Source organism: Pseudomyrmex gracilis, unplaced genomic scaffold (assembly GCF_002006095.1).
Source record: "Pseudomyrmex gracilis isolate BER0280 unplaced genomic scaffold, ASM200609v1 scaffold_815, whole genome shotgun sequence".
NCBI lineage: Eukaryota > Metazoa > Arthropoda > Insecta > Hymenoptera > Formicidae > Pseudomyrmex > Pseudomyrmex gracilis.
Window position 1 is genome coordinate 16487 of NW_018021399.1, and position 12163 is coordinate 28649.

A 12163-nucleotide genomic window follows, 5' to 3' on the forward strand; every position below is an offset into this window, starting at 1 on the left:
CGAATCGTACGGTGTCGAATAATTTGGTGTCGAATAAATCTGTGTCGAATCGAGCGGTGTCGAATCGTACTGTGGTCAAACGGAACCCGCCCAAAGGAGGGCTCTGCCTAGAGGATTATAGCCCTCGAGGCAGAGATGGCTGGCTTTTGCGAGAAGGTCCGAAAATCTCGGGCTGATCTCACAAAGGTCATCCAGGGAAAGGATGATCTGCAAAACGAAAGGGACGAAACGGTTTACGACGTCTGCGACAGCACCGTCGCAAGATATATATGCGTGGCATATTGGAGGGTCACTTTAGGAAATGGTGTATTTCCGTTCCGAAGGACCTCTGACTTTCCCGCTGTTCTCTCCCGGCTTCCTGTTGCGGGTGCTGGGATAGAAACGCTAGCGAGAAAGGGGAAGAGTCCGTGGGCTGCGTCTGCAGCCCGTCCCAGGGTCTCGTCCGTGTTTGTCCAGACGCGGGGCGAGACGAAGAGGAAGCGGTAAAAGAGCCCTTTCAAGTAAAGTGGAAGCTCTCTTGGTGGCCCGGCTGGGAGCGTTCTGAGAGCGGATCTCTCAACGTTTCCCAGTCGGACCAGGTGGTGTGGCGGGGCTCCGCGAAGGAAAGACCACGTGTCTTTCCCTGGTGCCCGCACAGAATCAGAGAGCATCTGAGGATGTTTTCCTGACGGTGTCACTCACTCGTCATGGGTGGGTGACGGTTCCGGGCCGGCGTGCGCGTCAAACACTTTGTGTTAGTGAAAGTGCCGCCGGTCCAACACCTGCCTTCTTATTACCCGTTTTGGGCGGCAAGGTGAGGGGAGCACGGAGAAAGAGCGGAGAGAGGAACGCTCATGAGCCCCACCTTCAACTTCTCCCTGTCCAAAGGGGAAGAAGAAAGTGGGTTTGTCCGGGATGGGGCGTGTTCCGTCGCGTGCGACGGTCACGCTCTCCATCCCAGAAGGGAGCACTGCTACCTACGCAGACGTGCTCTTCTAGGTTCTGGAAGAGGGGACGCTCTGGTGCTCTCCTATTTCCGGGGAGGTCGGTTGGAAGAGTCTCTTCTGGAGAGGCAGCGGTGGAGATACTGCGGAAGCGGGAATGAGAGTTTGTTCTCTCATATCTTTTCAAGATACTAAACTTGCGGCTCTTCAAAGTAAGGTTTGCAAGTTGACAGAAAATCTGAGCCTCGCGAATCAGGTTTATCGCGACGCTGTAGAGGGAGGTCTCTACACATTGAGGGCCGATGGTTTGAATGAGACCAAATACGGCCACCTTAAAAAGGTGGTAAAGGACAGCCTTTACCTCGGGGTGTAGGGAATTCCCATCCCCGAGAACATTGAAGAGATTACCACGGTTCTTCCTCGGCCCCCGTCTCTGGGTGGCGGGACGGGAGCCAAGGCGGCGATAAAACAGCGGCTAAAGGGGGCCTCAGTGGAGGCCCGCCCAAAGGTGTCCTCCGTGTCCGTGCAAACGATCAAGCCGCGAAGGGGCCAGGTGAAGCGGAGACCCTGCAGGATGGAGGGTCTCTTGGAGGCTCGGTTGGGGAAAAGTCTCCCGGCTCCTCCCGGTCGAGTCTCGCGGAGGTGGCAGCATGCTTTCGGGGAAGGGGACTGATGGTCCCTCCCGGATGCCTGCTGGTGACAGTCGCTTTTCCCCTCCGGAGCACCCTCTCGCAGCGCGACAGGGGGCTGGTTTGCGCGTCGGACGCGTGGGGGCGTCGGCGCAGTCGCCCCAAACCCCGGTTTTAGCCTCGTGAACTCGGGGCGGGAGGGAAGAGCACGGGACGGTACGAGGGTAGGTGGTGGCTCGCGGACCCCATCGCTCTCGGTTGGCAAAGGCCGGAAAAGAAGGAAGGCGCAGCAGTAATTGGATGGGTGCCGTCGAGGGCGGCAGTCTCTCTCTCCAATGCCGCGGGCAGCACCCTGACATACTCAGAGATACTGCGGCAGGCGGTGCGACTTAATGTCAAAGGTGTGAAGGTATCGGGGGTACGTCCCTCTGCAACAGGAGGGCTGGTACTTGAGGTACCAGGGAGGGGTGGTTACGGCGACACGATTAGCCGATAGTCTGACCACTTTCTTCGGTGAAAATGTTTGGGTGGCCAGACCCCAGAAGTTCGAGGAACTTCACGTAAAGGAGCTGGTTACCTCGATTTCCAAGGAGGACTTGGCGTCTTCTTTGGCAACAGACGGTGGCTACCTGCGGGAGGAAGTTAAAATGGGTGACGCCCGCTTCACTCCCGCGGGCATTGGAACGGTGTGCGCGCCTCCCGCTACGGCGCGTCGCGTTATTAACGCGGGGAAGGTGTGCATTGGGTAAGTCACGTTGCCGATGAAGGCGTCGGCGAGCCCGTCCAATGCAATATTACCGCTGCCTAAGGTTTGGTCACTCTAGACAGCAGTGAACGGGAGTGGAGCGTCCCCTGTGCTGCTACAGGTGCGGCAGTGAGTTGCACCTAGCACGGAGGTCGGAATTATACTTAAATATTTTAATGCTATATCTTTTAATCTGGAATGCATATTCATTAGCCAATATTTTAATGGATTATCATCCATTTTAATTGGTGGTTGATTTAAATAATATTTAAGTTCATCTGCCATTGTAAAATCGTTATGTTTTGACTTGGATATATTAACTAAATATTCATGATACATCCAAAAATTATCACTTTCTATCGAATTATTGTGCACGTTTTGATAATTGCTTTCATCTAAGTCTTTCGCGTTTGTATTATTTATCATTTGCGTGATTTTGTTAATAGAATGAGCACACGCAATTTTATCAGAAAANTGAATGTTTTTAAATCGAGGATCTAAAATGGAGGATATCGCCAATGGCTGAACTTTTTCAATATTAATAAATCTTTTTGAGAAGTGANGTTCTAATTCAATTTTAAAGTGAATACCTATTTCAGTATTTGGTACAAGCATATACAATTTGTTTTTTAGCGTATTAATAATCGGAATCACTTTGCTGCCAGTAAGATAATCTTCACCGCACATAATTTTAGTNNCTTCTTCAAACGGTTTTAATAATTGAACAAATTCTCTTGCAGCTTGCAATTCAGATGCATTTAACATTATTGGTGCTGTAGGTTGGTTCAGAAGAATACCACTTACTTTATCTGCCACTTCAATAAACCGTTCAAGCATGTCATAAGTCGAATTCCATCGAGTTTCGACACTTTGTATTAATTTGAGATTTGACTGAGCTCGCAATTCATCTGCAGCAACTACAGAATGTTTAAAGTACGTAACAATATTTTTAATTTTTTTACAGAATTCACTAACAATAGCATCATCTTTAATAATATTCGATGGAATTAAATTTAAAGTGTGTGCGAAACACGGCAAGTNTTTTTCAGTACCAAACGCTTCTGTAATTGCCTTTTTTATATTGGCTGCATTATCGGATACAACAACTATAATGTTTTCTTTATCTATGTTCCACTCACATATTATATTTAACAACCACAGTTTTATGTTATCAGAAGTATGTCGATNGTTTAATTCTATAACACCAATAGTCACAGATTTATATGTTTCTTTTAATATATAATGAGCTGTTATGCCTAAAAAGCTTTTTGTATTTATCGTGTCTGTCCAAATGTCGGTTGTTAAACATAAATTTTTAATGTTTAAAAATTGAGTTTTTATCATACTTGACAAAAATTCATATTTCTCTTCTATTAGGCTCGTAATTTTTTTCCGGCTAGGAATTTTGTACAACGGTGCTATTGTCTTCATGAAAGTTTTAAATCCTTCCTTTTCTACTGTTGCAAATGGCAAATTATCTTTTGCAATCATAAAAATGAGATTGNTAGTAAATTCAGCCGCTTTTGTTCCTCCATCTACAATTAAGAAAAAACANGAAATAAAATAATTAATATTATAACTGAAATTTTCAACAAATTACTTTATAAAAAATACTATTTACAACTTTAAATAATAAAACTTATAAATATACATACCATAAAATGATTTTTGGTTTTNAAAAGTAGAATCAAGAGTAATTTGCTTCTTTCTCACAATTGGCAATGACAACACTGATGACTCTGATTGTGAATGACTTGACATACCTGACATTATTGATAAAGACGAAGAACTAGGAGATGAAATAACTGGTAAATTAAAATCGTCATCTACAATATTTTTATTGGTTTTATCTTGTAGCTAAAATGTGTTACAAAATGTATTAATAATATTATTTTATGTTATAGTATAATAAATTTAATGTAAGAAGTTTTCTATATNCAAAGTAATTATGCATTTATTACTATAATTTTTCTCTGTTTTGCTGAGGTTGAAAAGTCTGTGTCTGTTGTATCAATATCAGTTTTGTCNTTCATTTGAAACTGAAGCTTAGGATGTGCTCGAGTTAAATGAACACGTAAATTTGTTGTATTTCCCGAAGTTTTTATAATTTTTTGGCAAATATTACATTTACCACAACCTTCACTGGTTCGAATAAAATATTTCCAATATTCACTTCTNGANGGCGGCACTGTATATAGAAAAAATAGAAGCAAAAAGAATATTAATTAAAAAATAAAATGATAAAGACTAATACTAAAATAATGTGTATAAATGAAGTAATGCATGAGATAAATACTGTTATAAAATAAGTGCAAGCATGAGACAAGTAGAAAGCAACAGGAATGTTAAATTAAGACTTAGATAATTCTTCCCCAAATTTCCAGACCAGTTATGATATATATGTATAGTAAAATATCATGCATCTATNTACATGCATATATATATTATACATATTATCTGCAAAATTAAAAAAATATTACCAAATAGAAACCATTATACACTGGATATACAAAACAGTATAAATACAAAATGCAAACAGTGACAAATTGAAACAGACATGCATTTTTAAAACAAGTGAGAATATTTAAATAGAAACCATTATACACTGGATATACAAAACAGTATAAGTACAAAATGCAAACAGTGACAAATTGAAACAGACATGCATTTTTAAAACAAGTGAGAATATTTAACTATTCGCAATAAAATTATACTTATGTAAAACATTATCAGTAAATCATAATTAATAAAAATAAAGTACCTACCACTTTGTTTATATTCTTGTGCAACTGACCGTTTGCGACTGTGATCAATCAATCAATGTTGTACTGGCTTAGTGGGCATAGAAAAGAAACTCATATGCCAGTTGTGTGTTCAAACGTAAATTGTTCGATGTACATGGAATGGTATAAGACACTAATTCTTTTCAAAAAAATTTTGCGTCACTGCGTCACTNCACATGTGGTAGTTCAGGTGCAGNGGAGCGACTCTCTACGAAATAACCGCGTACAGTTCCAATATAACACAATATTTCAAATGTTTAAAACGTACAAAACGCATTTCTAACAACAAAAGCNAAATAGTGANGACAAAGAGNACAACAAANCCACTACAGCGTGTATTTTTAACTNCGCAGCCGGGGCGAGCGCACGCCACACGGCCACATTCGCGCGCTCGCGCGAGCATAAGACCACGCGATAGTCACGTGAGCAACATTGAGGGTAGGTTATGGCATAGTTTCAACAAAGAGAATCCAGAAACGCTTGGGATATGTTCAAAAAGTAACTGTGGGTAACCTTAGCTGCGTTTCGATATTCACTGCCGCCGACAGTCTGCCAGTATTGAAAATCTATAGCACATGTGACGTAAAATATAGATTTTAGTACTGGCAGTGAATATTAGAACGCAACCACGCTGCTACGATTAATGGGTGCGTTCAGACAACTCAACAGTTGCACAACGGTTGAGAGTTAATCACTTCTGATTGGATCATACTTTTGGAACCGTAGCAGATTTTGAAGAATAGTCCTATCATAAGTGATGATCTCTCAACCGTTGAGTTGTCTGAACGCACCCAATAATAACCGGTTAATTGTGGAACGTATCCCTGCGCGGTAAAACGACACAGTATCGGAATTTCGATAATCCTATTCAAACATCGATATATGTTAATATCAGAAAAAAAATATCGATATAAAATATCGATAATAGAGTTCGAAAGTATCGATATTTTAATATATCGATATTTATCGCCCATCACTGCCTCGGGCCATAGTTGCAAACTCGAGCCGGCTAGCACCGAGAGCACCGAGGTGTTGGGAGCCACTGGGAACACGCACACAAGTGAGAACCGCCATCCGTGTGTGTGTTCCACGCACACGGATGGCGGTTCTCACTTGTGTGCGTGTTCCCAGTGGCTCCCAACACCTCGGTGCTCTCGGTGCTAGCCGGCTCGAGTTTGCAACTATGCCTCGGGCTTGCAATTGCCTGCTCGATCCTCGATTGCCATGCTCTGCACTCTGCAGTCTTCCACGAGCACCGGTCGAGCGCGAGACAGTTACGTGCGTGATGGTAGTGTGGTTTGTTTGTTGTTTTTTTTTTTTTTTGAGTGTTTGTGTGTTATTACGGTATTTGTCATTTTTGGTTTGGAAAGAAAGAGAATGAGTTCTGGTAAGTGTAAAGCCGCTAATATTTGTATAAATTAAATAGAAACGTGACTTTAGTGCATGTTGCTAATATAAAAGTTTGTTTGTTGCAGTCGGAAGTGACATGTTACATATATACATTATTATATATATGTATATATTTTTTATGTTTCAGATTTTACAGCACAAGAGCAAGGAAAGAGTATTTATGCGATATTTGCAAAAAACGTGACGGATGGCGTGGTAGCGGAAGAGAGTGGCGAGGCAAAAGAGGGTGGCAAATTGAAAATAATAGGACAACTTCAAGAGGCAGAGAGACAGATACTTACAACAGAGGAGGGCTGCACGCCCGTGTTATTAACTACAAAATTAATAATATCTATAAGAAATAACAGGTAAGAAAATAGATGNTAATTTACTTATCTTATATTACACACTGTCTACTGCTATAGACACCATCTTTGAAATAGTGAAAGATCTGATGAAAATACAGCACGTCACCTGTTTCAGCAACGGCTTCAACTCCTGAATCAGCACAAAATCGAATGTCAGGAAGCATTGTCCGCAGTGACAACGGAGGAGGAACAAGCAGCAATAAAGAACATGGCATTACAGAAGAAACACAAGGGCGAGCTGAAGGAATTATGGATATAATAAAGTTGGTGTTGCAGCTGGATCAGAAAGTAAACGGATCAACAGAGCATACTGGAAAAGGCAGGTGTTCCTGGGTTCTATGTGACGAACAATCCAACAGAAATTCAAGTACAGATGAGACTGTGAGATTTTATAATAAGACTTAGTAAAATGGACGTACCAAGTTAATATAGTATTTCTCGCATAATTTAAGAGATACTTTATTATATTTGTAATAAAATTTATATATTATNAGAAAGTTTTTTTGTGTTATTTTATTGATATGAATTTATTATATGAATTTCTCTGTTTGTTGTCGCAAATAATTGCAGTCTTTAGGTGATATTTTTTCTAGAAAGAAGAAACTCACAAGATTTATTATAAACAATTATTATTATTATAAAATACTTTATTTAAATTAAGATTATTTTGTACAGTGCATATGTTACATTATCTTATCATAACACTTAAGTAAAATGTATGTAATAGTGTTTTTCTGTACGCTTTAAGAACAAATGTATTTTTTGTTAAGTTACGGTTGGTCCAAGAACATTATATTTGCAATATTTCAATCTTATAAAATAAAATCAATTTTGTAACTATTTTATATCATCATAATATTATTAACTATTATGTATTAATTTTGTTATTTACACAAACATCAATATCACAATATCTATATTTAATTATATGATGATACATGATAGAAACATTTTAAATAAAATAATTTTATATATAAAATCAAAACTTGAATTGCAATGTTTGGAGATTTTTTTAATCAACTGTAGTAAATTTTTTGATGAAAAAAATAAACTTTTTACGAATAACTATTTATACTATAGCTGTAACAAAAGACTGTCGTCTTTTAAGACATTAACAAAATATAAAATATCTTAACTTTTTTGTTTATACGTACATTATCGCAAAATAATTTGTGTGCGATTGTGTGGTATCATATATGCAGCAAATAAAAGTTTTTGCATGATTGTTTTCTGTTCCAAGGAAATAAACATAATCGAAATCTGATATATATGTAAAATTTAAACCTCGCTTATTTTCGGCTCTTTGTACAAAAGTTTGCAGCTTATTGAAGCGAAATAAAATTATGTCCACCGCACATAGCACGGAATAGAACCATGTCCACCACACATAGCACGGAATAGAACCATGTCCACGTTTGGACATAGCGTACGCACCGACAAGTCGCTCGTGGACATGTCTGCGTAGTTCCAATGTGCACCACCCGTGGACATTCGCTAGTGTACGGGGCGATTTTGCTATGACAGAAACTCTTATGGCCGTGGCCGCTCTGAGGCTTCTCTCTGGTGCGCATAATGACACTCGACTATCTATGCCCATATTTGGACTTCGTGCGTCTCTCTTTCTCGGGCCTCGTGTCTCTCATTGCGAAGATACGCGACTAGCAATATAGAAGTATTATATATATGGTTAATCCTCTTGCACAATGGACGGAATAGCGATAGCGATAGAAATAACAAAAGTTTTAAAGAGTTTATATTTAAAAATAAAGGTAGGAACAGCGGAATCTAACATAAAAACTACACATGTATCAATGCAGATCAGAAAATCGGAATAAGCAATAGCGATAAAATTTCCGACGAGTTGGAATTCTGTGTTAAAAACTGTGTTATTTCTATCGCTATCGCTATTCCTTCCATTGTGCAAGGGGCTTTATAGTACACTTTATGACCACAAACTACCAAATTACAAGATAAACTATTAACATTCAAATTTAAGGTTGGAGATTCGAGACTTGAGAGTTGAGAGCTGAAATTTGAGATTGGAGACGAGATCTAAGATTTGAGAAGCGACTATGAATTCGGGCCTATGTCTTTTTGATAACAGGTTTAAAGCCTCTTGCACAATGGACGGAATAGCGATAGCGATAGAAATAACAAAAGTTTTAAAGAGTTTATATTAAAAAATAAAGGTAGGAACAGCGGAATCTAACATACAAAAATACACATGTATCAATGCAGATCAGAAAATCGGAATAAGTAATAGCGATAAAATTTCCGACGAGTTGAAATTCTGTGTTAAAAACTGTGTTATTTCTATCGCTATCGCTATTCCGTCCATTGTGCAAGGGGCTTAAAACTGTCTCAGACTGGCTTTTGCTTCTCACGTGCAGGGGCATGCGCCATATATGCAAAGAAGAAGAAGAACAGGTTTAAAACCGTGGGTTGGGTTCCTGAGCCAAGGCACGGAGTTGTATATTTGTTTAAATTAAAGATAATAACAAAGTGGTGTAAAACACCGACAATTGTTCAAAAATATTCACAACGTAACTACGCACGTTCAACCGATACGGCTGGATACAATCCAACGTATAGATTAACAAAGTAGGTTTACAGAGCCATAATTGCAAAGAAGAACGATGTCTACTATTGTTGAATTAAGTCAATCAAGTGACACTTGGAAGTTACATCGTGTTCTTGGCACTGGAGGTTTTGGAGTTGTTGAACTTTGGGTACACATCCAAAGTGACAAAAAACTCGGTATGTAAAACCAAACTATGTTTATAAAAGTAAATATAAATAATATTTTTATAAGTTTGTTATGTTTCTCAATACAATAAGTATAATTTTAGCAATAAAAAAATGTAGGTGGGATTTTTCTGCATTAACGTCGGTACAGCAAAAAAGATGGTCCAATGAGATTGATATAATGAAACGTCTAAAGCATCCAAACATTGTAAAAACGGAACTTTTACCGTTTGAGCTTTCAAGTGTGGAAAAAGATTTGCCAATTCTTTGTATGGAATATTGTAAAAAAGGGAATCTGAGAAAAGTGTGTTATGTTTCAGTTTTTATTTTAATTGTGTATGCATTCGCATGCATGCATATGTTTTCCCATGTATACAAGTATATCTGTATAAATTGTCCTATCAGTTGTAATAATATCATAACACAAATATAATTTTTTTGTAGATCTTAAATCAACCAGAAAATTGTTGCGGTATTGATGAACCAGAAGCAATCAAGATCATGACTGAAATTTCATCAGCTGTAGAATATTTGCATTCTTACAATATAACTCATCGAGATTTAAAGCCAGAAAATATAGTTTTACAAGAAGAGAATAATGTGGTAAGATATAAATGTAGTTTATTCTATTTTGTAATAAATGGTTCTTTTTTTGTGTAAAGTTTCTCTGCTTTTTTACTTTTATGTGTTGCAGATATCATACAAGTTAATAGACCTTGGTTATGCCAAAGAACTTGGAGAGGCGAGTACATCTGCATCATTAGTTGGTACATTAAATTATATCGCTCCGGAACTTCTTTGGGGAGAGAAATATAGTTGTTCTGTTGATTACTGGAGTTTAGGAATATTGTTTTACGAACTTATAACTGGAACAAGACCATTTTTGCCAACGATGCAACATACTATGGAATGGTAAGAAACGACAAACTTAATGATAAAAGTTTATTACAAAATTGTAAGAAAAGTATATATATGTATATATACTTATATATATATATATATATATATATATATATTTAAATATACCTTTAAAGTTTGAAATTGATGCAGGATGAAATATATTCGAAATAAAAGCTACGACGATATTCGTGCTTATAAATCGGAAGGAAAAATAATTTTTCGAAAAGATATTCCAGATCCAACTCAGTTATCAAAGTAAGAATGTGTTACATATCTATTTATTTGCTTATAACATCGGCAAAGTTTGTTAATGTGTACATAAAATCAAAATTAGTTGAATATTTATTTTTATGTACATGTACATATATGTATATACATGTATGTATATACATATATACAGGGTGTCTGATAACGAATGAATCAGCCGAAGTGTGTAAGTAGATCAGGTTAATTAATCCGAACAGAAAAGTTATTTACCATTTTGGAAAATTTGCAATATTATTATTGAGATATGAATTAATAAATATGAGCCAATGAGCGCGCGGGAGATAATGATCGGACTTTATAGACTGCTCGCTGCATAACGCCGAATATCGCCCGATTGCAAGAAGCTGAGTCTCGCCGCGCTTGTTTCTTCGCCTCTTATTGCTAAAACATTGCATGAGAGAAGCCATTTTTTTACAGCTGATAATCGTGCACGCCTATAGAGTCCGATTATTACCCCCCGCGCGCTCATTGGCACACATTTATTGTTAGTGAGTGATAATTCATATCTCACTATTGCGAATTTTGCAAACTGGTAAATAACTTTTCTGTTCAGATTGACCCGATTTACCTACACACTTCGGCTGATTCAGGTATAAGTAAATCTGAGTCAAAAGTCCCCTGAAACTATTTTTTTCTATTACATATAATAAAGAAGTGCTTATTGAATAAATCAAGCCAATCAGCACTGACCTTCAGCCGGGCGCACGTCAGTGAGCCACGCGGAGCGCTCACGCACACCAGTGCGTGGTTCACTGAAGTGCGTTTGGCTAAAGGTCGGCGCTGATTGGCTTGATTTATTCAATAATTACTCCTTTATTATACATATGTAATAGAAAAAAATGGTTCAGGACTTTTCGACTCAGTTTTACTTTTTTTATTTGCCTACGAGAGATTTTACACTAATTGTCGGACACTCTGTATATATACAGTGCTCGCCAAAAGTTCTGGGCCACCTAAATAATTTTTGAATGATTCAAGATATTGGATTGCAATTTATAGGGATGAAATGGGATCGCAAAGTCTATCATTTAACCACAAAAACATTTATTTCCATACTACCGGGGGACGGGGGAAGAGAGAGAACGGAAAATGGAGTCGAGTGAGAGCTCGTTTGAAAAGGTTTTCCGAAACGAGAACAACGCGGGGTCATCAAAGTCTCTACGATTTTTTTTCGCGCAGAGTTATGATCATTTAAATATTTTTATTGAGAGTTTGCGATAGAGCGACTTACAGCAAAAATGTTAGGAAGATAAGGCTTCACGCGGGCACGTGTTTTTTTTATGTGAGTAGAAGTGCATGTAGGAGAGAGAGAGAGAAAGAAAGAAAGATGGGGGAAGAGAGAGAGAGAGAGAGAGAGAGAGAGAGAGAGAGAGAGAGAGAGAGAGAGAGAGAGAGAGAGAGAGAGAGAGAGAGA

The 12163-nt window shown here is 38.4% G+C and overlaps 2 protein-coding genes and 1 long non-coding RNA gene across 7 annotated transcripts in view; 2 read left to right on the forward strand and 1 right to left on the reverse strand.

The window, feature by feature from the left end:
* Positions 1-2372: 2372 nt before the first annotated feature.
* Positions 2373-5024, reverse strand: LOC109861531 (zinc finger BED domain-containing protein 4-like). Its single transcript, XM_020441220.1, has 4 exons — positions 5012-5024; positions 4259-4485; positions 3953-4154; positions 2373-3832 (listed from the first exon to the last, which is right to left on the reverse strand). Exons 1-4 carry the CDS (start codon positions 5022-5024, stop codon positions 2373-2375), a joined length of 1902 nt encoding a protein of 633 aa, XP_020296809.1.
* A 1226-nt stretch (positions 5025-6250) lies between these two features.
* LOC109861530 lies at positions 6251-7621 on the forward strand. The gene is made up of 3 exons (XR_002250982.1): positions 6251-6467; positions 6618-6837; positions 6953-7621. It is a non-coding gene; the product is annotated as an uncharacterized LOC109861530 (long non-coding RNA).
* A 1573-nt stretch (positions 7622-9194) lies between these two features.
* LOC109861528 (inhibitor of nuclear factor kappa-B kinase subunit alpha-like) overlaps positions 9195-12163 on the forward strand; it is a 7002-nt gene continuing 4033 nt past the window's right edge. The window contains exons 1-6 of one of the 5 annotated variants that reach the window (XM_020441215.1): positions 9197-9297; positions 9451-9594; positions 9687-9886; positions 10027-10185; positions 10277-10494; positions 10633-10737. In XM_020441215.1, coding sequence (XP_020296804.1) covers positions 9474-9594; positions 9687-9886; positions 10027-10185; positions 10277-10494; positions 10633-10737 — 803 coding nt within the window. In that variant the 5' untranslated portion in view covers positions 9197-9297; positions 9451-9473. Of the gene's footprint in view, positions 9595-9675; positions 9887-10026; positions 10186-10276; positions 10495-10632; positions 10738-12163 lie in introns of all 5 variants that reach the window. The other 4 variants (XM_020441214.1, XM_020441218.1, XM_020441217.1 and 1 more) reach the window with 4 other exon arrangements.